This window comes from Rhinolophus hipposideros (genome assembly GCF_964194185.1).
Source record: "Rhinolophus hipposideros genome assembly, chromosome: 13".
NCBI classification, from domain to species: Eukaryota; Metazoa; Chordata; class Mammalia; order Chiroptera; family Rhinolophidae; genus Rhinolophus; species Rhinolophus hipposideros.
Window position 1 is genome coordinate 55,487,851 of NC_138059.1, and position 22,440 is coordinate 55,510,290.

Consider the following 22,440-nt stretch of genomic DNA (forward strand, 5'->3'; position numbering starts at 1 on the left):
CCCTTTCTTGCCCTGTCTTCATCCTCTTATCATAGTGATTCTGTAGCCCCTTTGCCTTACTCTGCAGCCACTGTGTTTGTCTGACCCTGTGCAGTTCAGTGCTGCTGGGGCGTTCGCACACCATGCTGAGCAGGCAGGCTGTGCCTTCCCATTCTCAGAGGACATTGCCACACATTCTCTGCTTTCCTTAAGCATCCCTCTCAGGGGAGTGCTCTGCTTCCAGCTTCACTGAGAAAACAGAGCCTGATAAGAATTAACTTTCTTGATATACTCCCCTTAGCCTCTGAGTTTTTAAAATTCATCCTTACCTTCCTGTTTTAAGTCTGAAGAAGATGTTTCTCCTCCTGTTTGAGGGAATTGCTCTGCTTACAACCTACATCCTTTCCTCCAGTTTGCCTAGAAACCTTGTTTTACCAATGCCCTCTTCCTTATTTTAAAATTTTCTTTTTAATGTAATACTTGAAACAATTGATTAAAAATGTCACTAAAGTTTGATTAGTTGAATAATAAGGAGAAAGTTTTAAGCAGCAAAAAAGGTGTGACTTGGAATGCTAAATACTGAAGTTAACATAACTAAAATATCTTATTTAATATGATTTAATATGAGTGATTTAGTGCTAATAATGTGCATAAATAGCTGGCATCGGATGAAACACTGTTCTAGGACTTACAGGTTTGGGCAGACCTCGTTTTATTGCACTTCGCTTCATTGCGCTTCACATATTTTGCATTTTTTTACAAATAGAAGGCAAAACCCTCCACCAGGAAATAGATTATGACTTGTTTTATTGCAATATTTGCTTTATTGTGTTGATCTGGAACCAAACCTGCAATATCTCTGAGGTATGCCTGTATAACATATGTTCATAACAGTATTATTTCCCCCATGTCATAAATGATAGAATTGAGATTCAAAAAGATTACTTAATGTTACACAATTAACAAAATGGGGATATGAAGCCAAGTCTGTCTGTGCTGTTAGTCATTCTTTGACATTAACTCAAAGTCACTTAGATTTCTGACTAAAGACTGTTGTGCTAAACAGTCTCCTGAAATTTCAGAGATAAAGGAGGAAAGAATACAAACTTAGGCTTTTGAAAAAGATTGGATAAACTAAATCAAAATCACAGGAACCAAAATAATTACAATGAGAGAGGTTGGAAGAAGTGTAGGCGACTCAAAGGAAGCCATGTTTTTCTTAGTCCAGACGACAGGGGGATAACTAGAGAATTGGGTATGAGTGGTTATTCCACTGCATTCAGTGTGTCATATGTATTCGGATTTGTGCTCTAATTATAATTCTTCTTCCTTAGCCTTACACCTGAAATCATCAGTACACCTTCCTCCCCAGAAGAGGAGGATAAGTCAATACTTAATGCAGTTGTTCTTATTGATGATTCAGTGCCAACAACAAAAATTCAGATCAGGCTGGCAGATGGCAGTCGTTTGATACAAAGATTCAATAGTACACACAGGTAAGCTGGCTTGCACTTAGACGTGTGGTTACTCATCTATGTAAAACTGTATGTGGTTTGAGGAATGAAGAAAATTAAATTCTTTATATTTGCAGTATGGTTTTGATAGAAGAAAAAACTTTAATAGGATAATACTAATGCAAATCCAGATATCACTCAAAAAAATAAAATTGTTAAAAGCTGGTTTCGCACTGTTGCTAAAGCCATGTAAAGTGGAATCAGATTTAATTTAATATGGTAAAACCTTGTTTGAACTTTACTCATAAAATTTATAATTCTGGTTAGTATTGACTTTTTCTATATAGAAAATCTTCATATAAATGGTAAAGTTTCATTGGGTTATTGTCAAGTATTTCAGATAAACTGTTTTAAATGTCATTTTAACATTCACTTGTACATGGACATTTGTTGTGCTAATAAGATATTACTTTAATTTGTTGATTGTATCCCTCTAAGAGATACATTTATGACCTTAGTTGAGTTGTTATGTGTATGTGAAGTGAATTTTTAACAATTATCCTTATGACTTAGACTTTTCATAGTTTCAGACTCTCTTTGACAAGGCCAATCCAAGGTACCTTTTTCTGGGTCTTGTACTGCTAAAATATTTTATGCTCTGAAAAGAATAGGACCTGTACTTTCAGTGTAATAACATTATGACATTTATTTTGTGCATAACTCATCTGAACATTGTCCCTGTTTCATAGTAAAAGTACACTACAAAATTAATCCTCACATTTTATCTTGACACTAAGATAAATCCACCCATTGAAATAACGTAAATTGAAGAAAGTTACAACGCATTTAAATAAGGATTAGAAATATGCAATTTTTATTATCTAATTTTAGCTAAAAGCTTATGTGGCAATAAAGCTGTATCACAAATTATTTTTATCTTATTTCTCAGGATCCTGGATGTTCGGGACTTTATTGTACAGTCCCGCCCTGAATTTGCAACTCTTGACTTTATTCTTGTGACTTCATTTCCAAACAAAGAGCTAACAGATGAAAGCCTGACGTTACAAGAAGCAGATATTCTTAACACTGTGATACTCCAGCAACTAAAATAATATTCCTATTCATGCAGTAACATGTAGTGAGAGAGAATGTGCCATATGAATAAGGAAAACACAGCATAAAAAACCAGGTTGTTTTTATTATTTATACAGATACATTTTGAATTTATTATCCTCCAGGCTTAGTGAGACTAGAAATAGGCTTTGAGATAAATACGTTTGTTTTTAGGTGTAGGGCTGGCTTACGTTGATAGCTTTTAAATACCTGAGTAAACCAATTTGTTACATGCTCAGCGTATAACAACACTTGTTGGCAAAGAAAATGAACAAAACCCCATTTTGATAAATGCATTTTGTAAAATTTGCACTAAAGTTTCTTGATGCTGTATTGATCAAGAGCCGTTAAGAAATCTTCTGATCAAATATTTTGAAATTTGTTCTGTGATATATACAGAAAAGTATCTGTATTCTGATTTTGAAATGCTTTGATCGTTTCTCTTAAGATATTAGGAATCCTTTTTACTTACAGATTTAACTATATTACTGTATCAAAAAATACAGTTTGGCCTTGTATTTTACAGAACTATGACCATCATAAACTAAAAAAGGACATAAAGGTCAGCAATTCTTGAGAAGATGTGGTAAACAGCACTTTAAAATAGAGGAATTACAATGCCTCCCAGAGCCTGCCTTGATCCCATTCATTTATTAATTCAACACATTTTTCTAGAGGACCCACTATATATATATACTAAACACTGTTCTAAGTGTTCAACTCAGAATGAATTCTACTCCAGGACAAAATGAGTATAGCAATACAGGAATGTAAATTCTGTCAGGCAAATTGAATCTGAAGAATGACCAGCAGAAATGTTTGCATTTCTGCTGAAGCCCGGGGTTTCCTGAGTGAAGCAGGCCACATCAGGAATGATAGGAAAGCTTTTTCTTCTCCCCAGACACCACTAAACTCCTGGTTAGTTTTCTATTGCTGCTACTATTACTAATTGCTACAAACTTAGTGGCTTAGAATAGCACAGATGTACTATCTTCTAATTCTATAGGTTAAATGTTCAACATGAGTCTCACTGGGCTCAAGTAAGGTGTCGACAAAACTGCATTCCTTGTCGGAAACTGCAGGAGAAGCATTTCCTTGCCTTTCCAGCTTCTAGAGGCCATCTGTATTCCTTGGCCTGTGGCCTCCTGTGTCCATCTTCAAAGCCAGTGACATTGTATCTCTCTGACCCTTCTCTGTTAGCGCATCTCTGTGAGAACAGCCAGGAAAGGTTCTCTGCTTTCAAAGACTCACGTAATTACGTTGGCTCCACCAGATAACCCAGGATTATCTCTCCCGTCATAAGGTCTGTAGTAACCTTAACCACTTCTTTAAAGCCCGTTTGCCCCATGTAAAGTAACATGTAGCAGGTTCCTTCTGGAGGCCCCATGGCTGACTCTGTTATTTGCCTCTTCTGACTTATAGAGGCTGCTGGCTGTCCCTTCATTTATGGCTGCGTCTGTCCAATCTCTGCTTCTGCCCTTAATCTTTTACTACCAATTTTAATTCTCTCACTTTTCTCTTAGAAGGACCTTTTTGGTTACATTTAGTTTATCTGGATAGTCCAGGATAATCTCCTCATCTCAAAATGCTTAATCTAATCACATCTGCAAAATTCACATGTTTGTGGATTAGAACATGAACATTCTGGGGGACCACTCTGTCTACCACAGTTCACTCCTGCCTCAAAAGATCACATCCATCCCAAATGAAGTCACCCCATCCAAAGGTGCTCAAAAGTCTCAATCCATTACAGCATCAACTAAAATGCAAAACCTTATCTAAATAAATCTCACCAGCCCAAAAGTCCCAAATCTCATTTAAATCATCTAAATCAGGTATAATAGAGAATCCGGTTGTGATTCCCAGGACACAATTCCTCTCCACCGGTGAACCTAGAAAACCAGTTATCTGCTCCCAAATGTAGTATCCGAGGCATAGAATAATAGTTATAGACATTCCTGTTCAAGAAAAGTGGAAAATGGAATGAAAACAGGAGTCACCAGTGCCACGTTCACTGCGTTAGGTTTCAAAGCCTGGGAACAGTCTTCTGTGGCTCATAGCACTGTTAGGGTTTCCAAATTCCTGACATTTTGGAACCTTTGGCAATCGAGAATGGGAAATTGTATTTTTCGAGAATTCCCAAAATAATCTTTTTTATTTAATTTTCATTGATCATCTGTAATAATGGCTGTTAACAGTAAATGTTAATAAACAGAAAAGCTGTAGAGAAGGTGGGGCAACCGGGGTTCATGGCCCTGGCGCAGTCTTTCAGAGGTTTCGAGACACTCCTGTATATAAAAAGTCAACGCAAAACTTGAGCGAATAAAATTTCCTAAATGGAGGTCAACTGGAATTTTATGACTAGTGCATCTCTTTCCCTGAACGCTAAACAGAGGTCAGTACGGTATTATTTTGGCTAGGTTTCTGTTATATTTCAGGTTTTTTCAAAATGTAAACAATGTAATTAATACAAACTTTATTTAACCAAAACTTATAGTATACAGTGTTTTTACATATATCACACAATGTATTAACATTCCCAATCTCATGTAAATATTTTATTTATTGAATTAAACATTAATAGAAAACAAATGCAAATATTATTCATTTGAAAATTTTAAATATACTTCGAATAGTTTTTATTTGTCATTTTTTAAAATGAAACTTTTAAGAAACATAGAGCATTAATTGTCCAATCAGACAATCGTGATCTTCACTTTGTAACAGATATACTTGTGGAAAAATTTCTTTCATTTTCTGCAGACATTGTTCGAATTGTTATGAGTGCGTCTAAAAGCATCTTCAAGTTGGGAGTGAGAGAATGCATTGCTTCATATAAGCTCATTTCCTTCCTTAGAGAAGCAAATATTTTGTCTGCATGCATAGGGCTAAGCTTTGATGTCGAAATTGATACTGCTTTAGTCAATTCACAGGTCAGATCAGATTCTGCTTTAATGTCAGAACTCTCTGTAAGGACATCCTTTATTTCTTCTCTTGGAACTTCTGCTGCTGTAAATGTTCCTTTAAAAAGTCTTTCCATTAATGTCTTTGCCAATCGTGCAATTTCATTCTTACTTGACAAGACAAAAAATTCATCCTCTTCCATCTCACATAGACAACTAACGTTGCTCAAGTACTTTATGAGAGACACAAGATCTCTATTTCTACGTTTAACCAATTCAAATTTTGTTTCCTTTTAAAGCATTTGGCTCATTAAAGAATTCTGTTTTTCTAAATTACTGAACAGGAACTTGAAAATTCCTTCACTTGTGAGAATATTAGCTTCTCTATTGCTTAAGCCTTCAACTGATAATCTTACAGGTTGTAAGCAATTCAACATACCTCTTGATATTTCATAATACTCTTCTTTCCATAAGTGATCGTGTTTCAGCTCTCGTAAAACAGTCTTAATTGGATTTACAATCTTTAAAAATCTCTCTATCGTTCTCTCTAGTGTGTTCCAGTGTGTTTCACAGTCCAAAATGACTTCTAGTTCCTTCTTTTCACTCCTTGTTATTTCTTGCTGCAAAAGAATTTTTTTGCTGTAGAACATTTAAATATTTTCACAATTCTTCATACGGTGCTAATTGCCGAAGATAAATCATCTTGCAAATCATACTGATCAACTCGGGCCACACCAACTAAGAATCACTGTTATCATCTTTCTCATATTCAGAATCTGTATTGAATTCACTATCACTGCTACAAGTCACTGATGCTTCACCTTTCAACTTTTTAACATAAAAACTTTTGTTACAGCTAGATGTAGCACATGGTTGTAGCAGAACTGTTGAATAGTCGATGATAATTTTCCGAATTTTTCCATAACAGCTGCACTGTCACTTGTAATTCCAACAGTATCACTTTCAAGTTTTAACTGAAAGTTTTGTAATCTTTCCTGAAGCAAGGATAACACTTTTTCCACAGGACAGTTCCCATGTATTTTTATTAAACCAAGGTTCATAGAGGTCTCATTGCAGTATACGTGAACATTCATGTATCTGCAATTCTTGCAACTGATCCACTCATCTATTGAAATACTTAGTTTTTTTATTATCACATTTGAATACATCCAATTTCTGGATGTACAGTTGTTTCACTTTACTATAATAATTATGTATTAGTGTCATAACTGAAGATGGACTTCTTGGCAACTGCATTCCTTTGCTTGTGAAACTTTCCCTCATAAACTCACTTTTTGTGATGGTGTTGACTGATATCCCATCCAACGTTGCTAATTTACTTACATTTTCTTCTAAATCCAATCCCTTGACATAATGTAAAATTGTCGTTTGTCTCTTAGAAGATGAAGGCATTGGCTTATCATTATTTAATTCAGACTTTTTTCCCTTTTCATTCCATGATGTGTTCTAGGTACTTACATAGATCGCTGGTTGATGATGCTTTGCGTTGCAAAGTTTGGAACATATCTGGCAACGAGCTGATTCTTTATCTTTTCTAAAGTATTCCCAACATTCTTTGCACTCTTTACTCATTGTGATGGCAAACTATAAAAAAAAATTAAAATACGTATTTATTAAAAATAATTGATAAAATCAAGAAAGACCTATATTGTGCAACGAATATTTATAGCTAAAAAGTGCCACACAAAACATGAGATTGGAAATTATTGTAATGTTGGAATAAAATATTAGCAGTGCAAGTGTTTTTAAATAGACTGACTTACCCACAGCAGCTGAGAGAGCCAACAACACTCACATACATTACAATCGTCAGCCGAAAACAAACTGATCGAATGTGGTTGGTAGTATCTGCCGTCACCTTGTGGGAACGATGCATCGTGGAGAACAGAAAACAGTTTGTATTTACACAGAGAAATACTTATTTTCACAACCCAGAATTTGACTACAATGTCATATTAAGGTAAACTACCTTAGATTTCCTTAGTTCACCTGAAGATGACTTTGTAGTCAAATCCTGGGTTGTGAAAACAAATATTTCTCTGTAAATACAAACTGTTTTCTGTTCTCTATAAACAAATGTGCTCGATTTACAAGAGCTAAAATTAGCTCTTGTGATATGTCATGTGATATCTGATTCTGGTGTTGCGCATGCATGTCTGGTGGTGTGTAACATTGTAACACAATGTAACTTTAGATAGCCATAAATAGAAAAAATGTCTAAGGGATACATTGTGAGTTGCACATTTATTTCCCATTGTGGGTATTACTGGGTTCAATGACCCAATTTTCCCGATTTCCCGACCAACTTTACTCGGGACTCGGGAACCGGAAAGCAAAGAAAAATTCCCGAGAACGGGCGGGAAGGAATTCCTGCCTGGAAACCTTAAGCACCGTCCTCTGCGCTTGTGACGCCTCAGTCCTGAAAGGTAGCACATTAGCAGCTCAGTACTTTGCCAGTGTGCTTCTTGCCTGTGGAATTGTGGGAGGTCCAATCATCTTTCGTTTCATCCCATTTAAGTTTAGGATGGCAATGTCTACTGGTGTTAACAGTCTCAAAAACCTTGTGGATCTTTGATGTTACTGATGTTACAGGAATTTACTCCATTAGACTAGAGGCTCTTCCACAGGTTTTTCCTAGATAATCCCATCTATTTTGGGATTTTTCTGAAATGGCTGAGAGGATCTGTAAGTCACACTCTTAATCTCTTCAAAGAGCCTTTTGTGTGACGAAATACTCAGGCCTTTTTTATCTTTCTCAGGTATTAGCAAAAGGTTGTACAGCACCCTCATATCTTTCCCTAGAGCAGGCTTTCCTAACACTGAATCTCTTAATGTCTCTCAATTGGATAGGTTAAGAATTTCTAAGTCAGCAGGTCCTGTTTTCTTTATATTTAACACTTCTTTCCTCAATTTATCTGTCTCCCCTCACTTTTTATTATAAATCCGCAGGAAGGAAGGAAGCTGCACCTTCTATACTTTGCTTAGAAATCTCTAGCTAAATATCTTAGGTTTATCACTTACAACTGCTTTCCACGTACCGTATTTCCCTGAAAATAAGACTGGGTCTTATATTAGTTTTTGCTTCAAAAGACGCATTAGGGCTTATTTTCAGGGGTTGTCTTATGTTTTCATGTACAACAATCTATATTCAAATACCGTCATATCATCTTCTTCTGGAACATTGTCATAACTCTGCAAACAAATGAATTCCGGCTTGAATTTCTTGCTACTCCATTTCCTGTAGAACCATTGGCCCCCATCTCTCATGTCCAGCAATAGAGCTCTCCTTAAATGAGCACTGCTTGTCCATGTAGCCTCCTCGTAGTGCATTGGCAACACAGCTGTCAGTGATTTTATCCCATGAATTCTTCACCCAAGTCACCCAAGACCTCATGCAGGCGAGGCTTCACAAAGTTTCCATGCTGATTTCTCTGCATTCTATTTTCAATGTAGTCATTGATTTCTATGCGCAAGTGGTCCTTGAATGGCTTGTTTATTACAATATCAAGAGTCTGGAGATAGGTAGTCATTCCTGCGGGAATCATTATTTATTCTTCTCTCTGCAGGGAAGTTCTTCATGTCTTTAGCACGGTGAGTGCTGGCTGAATCCCAGACTAGCAGACCTCTTTGGCCACCTCACAAAACAAGTGGCAGCAGTAAATCGACCCACTTCCTTGTAACTGCTTGTGTACACCAGGTTTTTTCGGTTTCAAGAACATAAATGCCTGAAACATGTTCAACCTTATCTTTCTTGCCCTTAGTGATGATTAGAGGTGGGACTTTCTTTCTACCCAGACAAATTGCCAAAATACAGGTAACACGTGCACTTTCATAACCAGTGGAAGGAATGACGAGGCACCTCTGATCAATTGTTGTTTGAGATCCTTGGCCCATAAACACTGCAGTTTCATCCATAACAATCATGTCGGAGAGCTGCTATTTAGAAAAGTCGATGCCATCAACAAAGGACTTGAATGCAAGTGAACGTTTAATAACTTCAGTATCTTCCAGCTTGAACAGTGTTGTTCTTAGAGACAGTTCATATCGCTGAAGGAAGCCATCCGGCCAGTGTTGTGATGCTTTGAATTCTTCTGGGGATATTTCTAACTGTGGTGCCATTGCAAGGGCAAATGCTTGAATATCGGCCCTGCGCACAACCAAATCCTTTGCTCTCCTGTCAGCAATCCATTCACAGATGATGTCTTCCAGCTCAGGAAATAATGGTTGCCGACCAGGTCCACACTTGCGCTTCCTAGCATTTCCTTCGTCCACCTTTTGACTGAGGTTATCATACTCTGCTCGCCATTAGAGATTCAACTTCTCTTCAAAGAAAGCCATAAGATTCTTGCCCCAGGAGTCCTCCATGATTCCTTTCCTGTACTCGACAGAGTAGCTCTTTCTTTTTGCACTCATCTTGCCTGGGGGTCAAAATATTCCCTTTAAATCTACCAATTTCAGTCAAGTGTTAATTGAAGACTTGCGAGACAGGAATAGCAAAAAAATGATGACAGTTAAGAATGATGATCCACACAAGCAACAAAAAAATCGCAGGCACCAAAATTCGGAAAACGTTTCTTTATTTCACACAAGTGCATTAAGTACGTCCGTTACAACACGCGATGTATTGAATTACGAAGATATATATTAGACACAACCACGTCCATTCGTTATCAAGTGCACATGCTATTCGTGTGTTGTGTCTGTACTCCGATCGGTCATTCGGCAGTAAGTCTTGAGTTCATCTGTTTACATAGGCGATTACCTCTCATCCAAAGGTGCCCACTTGGGTATTTACAAATACTTAATTATAATTTATATTATCATTTATTTCAAGTATTAATGTCAATATTTATTTATATTTATATATTAATGTTATTATTTTATAATTCAATACGTCCGTTGTGTGTTGCAACGAATGTGCTAAATGCGTACATCTGGCTGACGATTTTATCTGGGGCTTATTTTTGGGGTGGGTCTTATATTATGAGCATCCTGAAAAATCATGCTAGGGCTTATTTTCTGGTTACGTCGTATTTTGGGGGAAATACGGTAACTTCAGGACACAGTTCAGCTAAGCTTTTTGCCATTTATACAAGTAATCTCTTTTCCTTCAGTTTCCAACAACATGTTCCTCATTTCCTTCTGAGCCCTCACTTGCAGCACCTTAAATGTCCTTATTTCTACTAACCGTCTATTCAGACAATTTAGATATTCTCTATGGCAATGTAAGGATTCTCTACCATGCTCCCCACTTCCTTGCAGCCGTCAGTAGCATTAATACCCATTTATACCCAATACCCATTTATACCCGATACCCATTTTAACACTAACAGTGTTTAAAGCAGTCTCAGCTTTTTCTATCATGTTCCTAAAATTTCTTCCAGCTACTACCCACTGCTTAATTCCAAAGCCACTTTTGCATTTGTAAGGTATATGTTACTGCAGCACATATAGAAAAGTCCTCTGTGCCAACTCACTTGAATTGTGCCAACTCACAAGTCTGTGCCAACTGACTTGACTGTGCCAATAGGAGAAGCTCTGGTTATTTCAAGGCAGTGAATTTACCTATAATAGGGGTTTTAATGCCAGGAGTGCTACCAAAACTGCCACAGATAGAAGTGTTGATCCCATCACAGAGAAAATTTTTGCTCAGTGTCATAGAAGAAGAAATTATTTTTAAGTTTTCCCCTCAAAATAGGAAGCTCTGGTGCTTTCCATGAATTGAAAACCACTTGGAGAATATATAAATAATAACTCAAAAAGTCAATCTCAATTAAAAAGATGACCTAGGGCTATGCTGCATTTTCACAGGCGCAAAATCATCTTCCTAAGGAAATAATCTATTGAAACAAATGAACATTTTAACTAACAGCGCATTACCCTGTTTGGAATTAACAAAATGGAAAAAATTAAGCAAACCCTGTAACATTATTTGACATTTAATTCTTATAGTTTCTTTTTATCAATTAGGTGGAGTGCCTATAGATGTACATATAATACAAAATGACTACCTTTTTTTAATATAATCGTCTTTCAAAATACAGAGATTTACATTAGGAGAGAGAAAGAAACACCCAGAAGGGATGAACAAGACTTTCACATGAACTACATAGTGTTTTTCTTCACTTAGAGTCATTTTCCGGGTTTCTTTTTACTACTACAGTCACTGTAACTTGTAAAATCCATAATCATGTCAAAAAAGATTATGTCACAATGAGCAGTTAGACAACCATGTGTGAGGTCAGTTGTTTGGCAGGATGTATGTAATCAAAAAGTTTTAAGTGTCTGCTTACCAATAAAGAATGTTTTCACTGAAATTCATTGAAAATCCTCTTCAAAATTTCCTTTATTGACAGTTTTATTTGAGTGGCTTAATAGAGTATTTTAAGCAGGAGTAACATTTCCTGTGGTGCATATTTTTGATGGGCAGAGAAGAAACTGAGTTGTAGCAATCTTATCTCAATTTCCCATTACTGTTTCTGTTTTTATTCCACCAAAATAAAGATGCAAATTTTTCTTAACTTTGCTAACAGTGGATTTCTGAAAACCTAGTTACAATGTGTGTTGTTGATAAAGTGCATCATGCTTTCCCCTTCAGAGTTTTTGTCCTGATCAGTGATACAAAAACTTCAGTGGAGTAAATTTGAAGATCTGATTGGCTTTATCGAGCAATTTATGAATCAAGCAGCATCTCATCTAGCAAGTAGAGAGGAGCCCCAAAGGCTACAGAAGAGGAAAGGTTTTTAAAGGCCAGACAAGGAAGTCATAAAAAAAATTATTTCAGGTTTAAGTAACCCATCTACACATGTAGAACAGAAGGGGTCTATGTGGCAGATTACTTCCTGTGATAAAAAGGGGTTGTGTAATAAACTTCACAAGCTCAGGGGGCCACATGGCAGGCCTGACAAGTTCAGTGACCAAAAGTGTCCACACAGGTTGGTCTGATGACAACTTTCTAACTGGGCAGGTCATGGTGGGTAGTCAAGCCCCCAGCGTATCGCTTCCTTAGCAAAGGTCAGTCTTTACCTCACGTGGGCCCTGTCTTTGTTCTTATGCATCTAGGATAACAGCCCTTTGAAATGTCAGGGTAATTTTCTTTTCCAGACCCCTCGAAAACAACAGCAGGCACCAGAGCATGAGACCACAGAACCCCTCGTTGTCTTGTTCCCCACATACCATCTCTGTATATGGCAAATGTTAATTATTAACTATCCTGTACCCACCAATGTAAAAGAAGTATGTGTCTCCACTTTGCTATTTACCCAATCCAGGAGATTTCCCCACTGTGTTTTCTCCCATCTCCTTAATCTACCACCCATGGATTTCATGTACCTCCCTTACATTTTTTCCTTTGATTCCAAATGCATAAAAGAAAATGCAGAACTCCCATTCTCCAGAGCACTTTCTCAGTCTGTTGAGAACTTGGTTCCAGTCATGTCCCCAAAACTTTGGCTCAAATAAACTTTTATAAAACTTCTCTATAGGTTTGGACGTTCTTTTTTCTACATTTTTAGGGGGATAGACCAATGTGGCAGGTTACCTCATTGGTGATGACCAGAAAATTCCACCCTGCCCAGTTACGACTACATTCTTGGGTGAGGTATAACTGCAGTTATTTAGGTATTAAGCCTTGATTTGCTTGGCATAAGTGACTCTGTTTTGGACTTGTCATTTCTTTTTAATAGCAGTAAAGGCTTGTTCTAATGATAACAGATTTTATCATTTTTATCCTAGGATCTGGAATAGTAAAAAAGTATGATCTTTAGTTTTCTATCAGTATCTATGCTGGCTAAAGTAATCACTATAACTACAAATATTCAGAACATCAGTAGGCCTGAAAGTGAAAGCATGAACAAAATTGAGTGCAACTGGAGGTCCAGTTCCCAACAGCCTGGAATCTGTAATTAGGCCTAGGCTTTTGAGCATAGAAGATAGTAGGATGAAGTAACATCTTATGGAAAGAAATGTTCATCTTTTCTACAAATCATTGTCAGATTTAACATTCCCTAAAGTGATCTGGTCATTTTTATTCATGTAATAAAACTATATGCAAATTATTGTTTTATATATGCATAATATAAACTACATGATGACATCAGATCAGGTCATTTTTCCCGCCTTGTAAACCTATTATAAATGTTTATAATGTAAATAGATATTACTGTTTGAAATAGTGTGTATATAGGTGTTCTGTGGCAACTCAAATAATCTGACTTTATATTCTTTAATATTCTTTAATATGTGTGCTTCATTTGCAATGAGGAGTATATATCTTAGAGATTACTTGGGTTTAACATTTATTGAAGGCTTATTAAGAGTAGAATCCTGTATTTGGCAGGCAGCATGTTACTTATGATCAGTGTCACTGTTACCATGTCATTCCGACTTCAGCTTAAATGTGATTTCTTCAGAGAAGCCTGGTCTCTCAGTCCCCTTACCCTGTTTCTATAGCATTAGCTCTACCTGATATTTTCTTGTTAATTTATTTGACTTTTGTCTCCATCTCCTAACATGGAGACAATCTTTCCTGTTTCCGCTGTCAAATGACAAAACAATTCAGTAACTCATTTGATGTCCTTTATCCAATGGAAGACAATCCATGGATTGGGGGATATAGTGCCTCGCAAGCAGTGGAGCACTGTTCCCAAGGGATTTGGGGCAAGAGAGAGTTTTGTAGAGGTCAGAAGAGGCAACCCAGAAACAGCATAATTCAGTAGGAGAGTGGGGATTTCCTGTAAGACTAGCAGGTCCTGTTTCCTGGGGCAAGGTGAGCTAGCTGAAGCTGAGTTGGAGGATTGTGACAGGTGGAGGTTTGGTTTCCTTGACAGGTGGTCCCGTAAGTTCAGGCTAACAGGTTTAGATTTGTGACATGGGCTGGCCCATTCCCAATATGCAAATTAACTATCACCCCAGATTCTCAGAATGTGAGTTTGTGAGAGCAGGGATTTTTCTTAACCATTGCTCTACCCTTAGAGCCTGGAACGACAGTACCTTAAATGTAGGAGTTACTCAGTAAATGGTAATAAGTAATAAATCAGTGAATGGGACCCTCTGAACATTGGAAGAATATATGCATTCTTGTTTTAAAAATGGGAGACTCAGAATAGTGCCAACTGAGTTAATAATGGCGATAGAAAACTTTTGTACATTTTGATTGGTTTTGAAAGGAAGAGGAAGAAAAGTGTTCTAGAAGTGGCAGCCTTGGTTCATTTCCAGAAGTGGTAGCACCTGTCCTTGTAAGTGAATGTTCTGGCAGTACCCCATGGTAGGATATGGGTGAAGAGGGCTAAGGAATGCTCTCCTGAGAAGCTAACAGTATGTGACATACCTGAGATTGTCTGAATCCCAATAATAGGTAGGGGCTGAGATTCTAGAAGTTTACAGTTAAGGAAGACCACTGTTATATGAAAACACAGTGGAAACCTCTCAACCTGTTAAGTTCTATTTGATTACTCAGAAAACTATGGTGGTCACTTGTCATGTAATCTGATTGCTTATAGTAAGAATTTTCTTACAGATTTTATGTTTATATCAGAGTTAAAGTACTGATAACCTTTTAATAGCTATTACTTAATATATTAATTGCACATAATTTAAAATTTTTAGCCATTGATGTTTTGTTTTAGAGTGTCATACCTCATCATCATTTATTTGTTACTTGAATACTGATAATCCCCAAAAAAGTGAAAGTTGATTTAATGGAGTTTATTTACAATAAATTGGGAGTGTGCTAAAATATATGTAAACATTTATAAACTGAAAAGCTACAGAAAGATGATACTAGAAGCTCTAATCACATATCACTCATGACTTTGAAATCAAACTAGTTTGAGGGATTGTTGACTTTGGCTACAATCTCAGTTTGGCTGAACTTACAAAGAAAATTCTCACTAGTCATTAGATATTTTTCTTGTTCTCTAAATTAACTTCATTACCCAATCTTCCACGCAAGCAAAGAAGGCAGAAATGACCTGGAGTTACCGATTTCCAAATAACCTTTTAAACAGACAAGGTATCTGCAAACATTTATGAGCTTCAATGCTCTCGAAATAATTTTTCAGAAAGATAATGATATAAAATTCTCTTAATTTTGATATTCCTTAGTAGCAACCTTTTATGTATGTTAAAATACTCAATTTACTTAATTTGCATAGCTTTTTAAAAAATACATTGTAAGTATAAATCTTAAGTATATTTGACATTAAAAATGGCACTAAAACTTATAATTGTAAATGATCAGGGGTTCTCTGTGCAGTCCTTGAAATAAGAAATGACTTTTAACGTAAAATTATATCCACAGCCATGGTAATCCTTTTGTTTTAGATATAATGAAAAAGCAAAGAAGCTAGATTTAATTCCAAGTCATGCTATGCCTCTGTGAGTGTGTGGCATATATTCATTTGATCTAATCTCTGAAGAAGAGGACCACTGAATGATTTACACACTATTCTTGACTTGTCTAAATTATTTTTAAAAATAAGAGACTCAACCTTAAATCTATTAGTGAAAATAAAATTATAAAAGGTGTTTGCTTTTCTAGAGGTTTTTTAATTTTATAACTTAAATTTTTCTTTTCATAACTGCAAATAGGTTCCCTAAGTCCCCTTTTATGAATGGTTCTCCCATCAAGATTAAGATTTTACTTAAATAATTACATTTAAGTGTATAAAACCCCATTTGGTTGTCTCATTATTCTTCCTGTTGTAAACAATAGTCAGTGCTTACTTTTACTCATAGGATATATGCCAAAATATCTAAAAATCTTCACACTTTGTGGGGGTTAGGGGTAGTGGTGGTGTTGGCTTGTTTTCTAACCAACACGTACTAAATCTACCAATACAGAAACTTTCACTTCGATTCTTCTCCTGCCTTTCTCTTCTCAGGTTGTCAATTCTCTTTGTTCCCTGTGTACTTCTAAATATTACTTCCTGAACTTTCTGACTTAGTGGCAACTTTCTTTGGAACAGTAAGTTCTCCCTTCTAAAATGTGTAGGTAGAAGAGCCAAGTGTGGGCAATGAGGTGGGGCAAGGCTTTCATGAGAACCCTGAGAGATAAACAGAATAAATGTTATCCCCATTATCCTCATGGGGAAAAGTTAAATGACTCGGGAAGAATCACATTGTGAGTAGAGAGGAAGTCAGTGTCTCCTTCCTCTTGGTTTGTTTCCGTTTCCATCCTACAGTACTCTGTAAGAACCATCTCCTCGTTTCTTATTATTCATCCACAGTGTACACACACAGATATCTGAACACTCAGATTATTGATAAAGAGGTTAAGTCATTTTCTAAAAGATATTCAGCAAATATGGCGAGTACTCAGCATTTTAAGTAATTTCAACAAATTAAGTAATACTCTAAAATACCAGCAAGTATGGTAACTCTTAGCTTCAACACCAAAAACTTCCTCAAGTGAAATGTTAATTTATGATCATTTAGTAATTTTGGTTCTATGTAACTTACATATTCTAAATGTAGTTCAGGGTTTTATTACGTTTTTCCTCAATGTTTGCTGTCTTCATGGAAATTTTATTACATCAAGAATGATGTAGCAGAAAAAGTAGAGTATTTGAAAAGGTCTAGCACTATTTCTATAAAAAATATGTCTTTAAAAAAAACTAGATATGAATATCAAATTCTTATTTACATTAATCTAGTGCAAGAATCTGGTATTCTTATTTAACTGTAAGTCAGAAAGTTAACAAACAGAAGAGATTACTACAGCCGGTATCACTGCTTGGCAGCAATTAACAATATCAAAAATCCTATTGTTGATTGTAATTTAACTTCGTTTACAAAATTACTCCAATTTTATAAAACAGCCCAGAATATAAGATGAGAAAAACTCTCTTTTCACCCACCAACATGTATGTGTGGAGGGGAAGTCACATAGGTAACAGTGAATGAAGGCATTTTTTTTCACGTCATCATCTGGCAATAAATACCTAAGGCCACAGGCCCTGTTAATCTTTACAAAGATCAAGAAGCTGTTGATAGTAAAACAAAATCCCATAGTTACCTTTGACAAGTTAACATTAGGACACCATGTGGGAATTTGGTTACTTATCATCTCCACCAGAGGGTGCGTGGGCCCTGGGACAGAATTTACTTCATTATCTTTCCCTTAGCTGGTTTAATAAAATGAAGGGAGAGGGTAAAAGTTACTTGTTAAAATAAAAGTAAGGAATTACCCAAATATCAATATCATTTAACACTGCTTTTTCTGACCTCCTGAAGATAAGGAATACTTGGCTAAATATAATTAATATTTTCAGAAATGTAATAATGTTAGATTGTAAAAATATTTATGGTGTCAATGTACTAGGCCTTGGGGTTCTTTTCATTGTGATATTGCCCATGAAACATTGCTCATATATTTATTATTTTGGTATATTGGGTACTGATGACTATACTCCCTAAAAAATATTTAAAATGCCCCACTAATTGTCTCAACTCCCTTCGTTATGAATTCTCCATTCTAATGCACTGTCACAAAATTTACTCCTTAATTCTTTTTACCTTTTTGTTTTTTTTAGGCTAAATTCTAATTACTCAGATTTCAATTCTTGGTTCTTTTCTATCTTTGCAATCACCACTTCTCACCCTAGTGAATTCTATTTTGATCTTGACCTTTCCCTCTTCCAAAATTGTGCATGAAACTTTGCAATCACCAGGTCCATTAATAGAGAACATGAGTGGCACAATTGTAAAATGAAAGTTGAGACAATGCATAGAGTTGGATGCCCTACATTCATCAATTCTGCAAGTGCCAATTTTCTCATCCCCAGAATGAGGAGATTAGAACATGGTCCTGCAGTTCTTAATTCTGATTCTTTTTCACAAAACTAAGCACTGACCATAATAACATACCTAAAAATGTCATCATGGAGTTAAAGATGGGCAAATGGTACAACTCAGTTTAAACCAATACGTAAATCCAAAGAAAATTGTAACTTGTGTGGTTTTTCCTCTTCCTTTTGGGTTGGTTTTCTGGATCTATCTACTGGTCAGAGGATTTGAGAATTCTTACTAAAAATATTTTCAAGCTAGTAATATCTGTGGAATAGCTGGTTAAAGTATGGCATTAACAAATAGGTTAGTCAATGAAAATTTTGCAAGCCAATACAATTTTCTTAGGCCTAATATGTAATAGCTTTTAAAAAAAATTTTGTTACAGTCTAACTTCACAGACCTATTGAACAAAAATTATGGTGACTTCACATAACACTTCAATTATTTTTTAAATGTTTAGTAGAATATTTTATGATGTGAAAAAATTATTGATAAGAACAAAGTTGAGTTAGAAAAGATTCACCATAGAATTATAATTTAGTTAGAAAACTAAAACCAAATCTGCTTACCATTTCTAGTGCAAATTTTGGTATTTTATAATCCCTCACTAAAAGTAGCCAGCGCTCCTTGAATAAATAGCTGATTCCAGATTTGATAGGGAGAAATAAATACAAGATGAGCCCAAGTTATCTTGTGACTAAAAGTAAGGGTGTTTTCAAAGACCAAAATGGGGTCATGGCAAAAAGGCACAAAAGTCAGGTTGAAGGGGTTCCACTGGCCTAATTTGTCACCGTTTCAGCATCAAGATGATAATTAACTGGAATTAGGTCTGAAAATCCGTAAGTCCTTCATGATTCTCAAAGGAGTCATTAAAACCTCTTTGTCATCATTTGAGGTAGCCATTAAACCAACTCCTTACTCTGTAAACTGGTAAGTAGAGAAATTGTTCATTTATTGTTTTTCCAGTAAGACCTATATTTCTGCATAACCAGTGGCCCTAGTTAATAAGTAAAAGCTGTACTTTACAACAACAAAAAAATGCCAGTTAATAAATACAGAGGTTGATAGAAATATAATCACCATTTTGCAGCCCCTAATGAAATAACTGACACAAACAAGGATTATCAGTTGGTTTTACAATTATTAGATGATTGATTGATTGATGGGGAAATGAATTTTGTATGTGGTTTGCCCAAGTACATTAAAAAAAAAAAAATTTACTCTCGTCACAAGGGGAAAATCAGAACAATGGAAGAGGAGCAATGAGGCCGTGTACGATGTCATCACAGTTCAAGAATTCCTGCCACTCTGCCATTTTCTGACTCTTCATTTAAGACAATATGTTTTTTCTTACTGACTTTCTAATCTTCAGGTGTTTATTTCCTAATTCATTGACTGAATTTAGCGCTACTAATGGTGGAACAACCAGGTATTATGCATCTCCTAGTGGATTGCCTGTGGCGTGTACCTGTCACCTATGATGTACTCTCAACTAAAACATTTAACTTGAATCTATCAATCCTTTAGATGTCACTTTCACTTGACAGGAAATATGTAGAATAAGTTAAAAATTGTCACAAAGGAGTAATCAGACAAACCCAGAAGAAAAACATTTTACAGGACAGATCATGAAAAGAAGTGTTATGAAAAGAAGAGACTCTTCTAGATTAATGTTCTAGATTAAAGGAGAGGGAAAGAATACAACTAGGCTAGTGTGACTTGGACTAGATCCTGATTTGGATAGACCAACTGTAAATGATTTTGAGGGCAACTTGTGAAATACGGAATGGGTACATTGGAAATTATGATTTAATTTTGTGAAGTGTGATAATATTTTTAGCTACGTAGAAAAATATTCTTTTTTAATGAATACTAAAGTTAAGTTTTCAAAAAATGTTAATGCTCCTTAATACAAAATGCTAATGGTGGTGGAATCCAGTCTTTGGAGACACACCTGGGTTTGAGACTGACTTCACCGTTTACCAGCTAGTGAAGGCATTTAAACTCTGCCTCAGTTACCTCATTATACTAGCCTACCTTTGATAGGTAATGGGAATTATATGAGATAATACATAGTGCAACAGCTCTTTTCCCATTAACTTCCTGACCTACTTTTCTTCTAGTCTAAATGTTTTGAAATCTCTTCTTTGTTCCTCTGTGTTTTAAGTTTTCACTTGATTTTATTCTTATTTCCACTCCTAATTCTTTGTTCTTTCTCTGTGTGTACTATGAGGACTCAGTATGAAATTTCCTTTATTATTTCTGTGCCATTGAGTACTCTCATTACGTAATTATTCACTTCTTGTAGGTCTTTTTGTCATTAAAAAATTCAACAATTCCTGCCACTCTGTCACTTGGTGACTCTTCATTCAGGACAATGTTTTTTCTTACTCTTCATAATCTCCTTCAGCTGTTTATTTCCTAAAATAATCCTGCCTGCTTTATTCTCATTAATTAATTCATTCTGCCCCTCCTTCTCTCCCTCTCCTTCTCTCTTATTAAAGAGATATAGGGGAAATAGTTTTTCTCCTTGAATGATCCTATGCTTCTGATGTCTTCATATTTCCTTTACCTTGCTCCTTAGTGGAGTCTGAGTTAAAGTTTGCCTCTGAAGTGCTTTGTGTAAATACCCGAATCGCCTCAGCTATCCGCTCTTCAGTTCTCTCCTCAATTTGGTCTCTGACTTCTGTCACCCTCAATTGTCAGAAACAGTCATGATGAGACCTTCTTTAACCTCTTCTTTTTAACTATATCCAAAATCTGCATCGTGATCTTTAATCTTCAAATTTTTCAGTTGCTTGTGAGTGTGATTAACATCTGATCTCATCTATATTAATTTACATATAACTGGCTTTGTGTCTTTTCCAGTAATTTATTCAAACTCTCATTTGATTGCAGCCTACTTGTCATTCTCTCCCATTTGTCCCTGATTTCCACATAATGAATTCTTTCCAATATTTTCATCATACTTATTTTCAAATTCCTGCAATTTCTGTAGAAGGAATAGAAATATTCTATTTTCTGGAACACATTCACCCAAGAAAACTGACTCTAATGAAGTACTAATGTTGAAAGATAAAATGATGATATAGCAAAAGTCATTCATTACTTACTTCTTTATGAATCAGAATATATAAATCAATATACAGTTAGAGTTACTAATATATAGCAAACTGAACTTTTTAGATGATAAGTCACAAAAGGTCTCTCTGCCCCCAGTGTAAGCAAGTAATCTTTTCAGCGATTTCAAGGGGGTCCATGTCACTTCCGTGTAGCCTGGTGAAATAAACTTTACTCCAGAGTCAGATCCCAGTTTAATCCCTAGCTCTGCCACTTATTCCTGAGTGGCCTGGAAAAGTCACTCAGAGCTCTGTCTTCATTTATAAAGTTAAATAAAAGCAAATACACGCACTCCTCTGAGACACTAGTTTCGGTTCCAGACCACCGCAATAAAGTAAGCCATAATCTTTTTGCTGGTGAAGTCTTGCCTTCGATTTGTAAAAAATGCAATATCTGTGAAGCACAATAAAGCAAAGTGCAATAAAATGAGGTATGCCTGTAAAAATATCTCCCAACAGTGAGAAAAATTAAAATTTATGTAAAGGTATTTATGTATTTGTTAACTATCCCCCTCCCAAAGAGAAGAAAGAGAAAGGGAAGAGAGAGAATGAGAAAGACAGAAAGATAGAGAGAATACCTCTACTAGTAGTAGTAGCTATGGTTTCTCTTCTAATTTCTAGATGAGATTGGTTCTGACTTCCATTCCATGTCCTGTGGAAACCAAAAGCCCTTTCCAACATTCCTCCACATTTATTTTGTCTTCATGAGCATCCCTGCCCCAAGCTCCTTACTTCTATTTAATTAGTTCTATTTATGAAAAGTCACCCACTGTCCCTCATATGTGGCTTTTATTCTATACTACACTGACACATACATCAAACTTAGATACTTTGTGTGGCTTCCTCACCCAACTTACCCTCCCAAGAAAGCAAAGTTCGGCAAAAACAAAACTTGGTACACATGATTTTTTTTCTTTTGGCAGCCAATTTTAATAAAAGGAGATTGCAGGGGAAGGAGAAACAAACATTTCAGCAATACAAACAACTTTACTAGAACACTCAACATTTCTATTTTCAAAAGCTCTTCTATCATCCATCTCTAGAGTTTCCTTTGGCCACCTT

General features: G+C 35.9%; 1 protein-coding gene across 4 annotated transcripts in view; it reads left to right on the plus strand.

The window, feature by feature from the left end:
• UBXN2B (UBX domain protein 2B) overlaps nucleotides 1-19,462 on the plus strand; it is a 49,060-nt gene extending 29,598 nt beyond the window's left edge. Inside the window, exons 8-9 of one of the 4 annotated variants that reach the window (XR_013994721.1) lie at nucleotides 1,314-1,475; nucleotides 2,383-4,886. Coding sequence is in view for 3 of the 4 variants with exons in the window: in XM_081070063.1 (XP_080926189.1) it covers nucleotides 1,314-1,475; nucleotides 2,383-2,545 (325 nt within the window). In the remaining variant the exon portion in view is untranslated. Of the gene's footprint in view, nucleotides 1-1,313; nucleotides 1,476-2,382; nucleotides 7,086-16,353 lie in introns of those variants that run through there. The other 3 variants (XM_081070063.1, XM_081070064.1, XM_081070065.1) reach the window with 3 other exon arrangements.
• The last annotated feature ends 2,978 nt before the right edge of the window (nucleotides 19,463-22,440 follow it).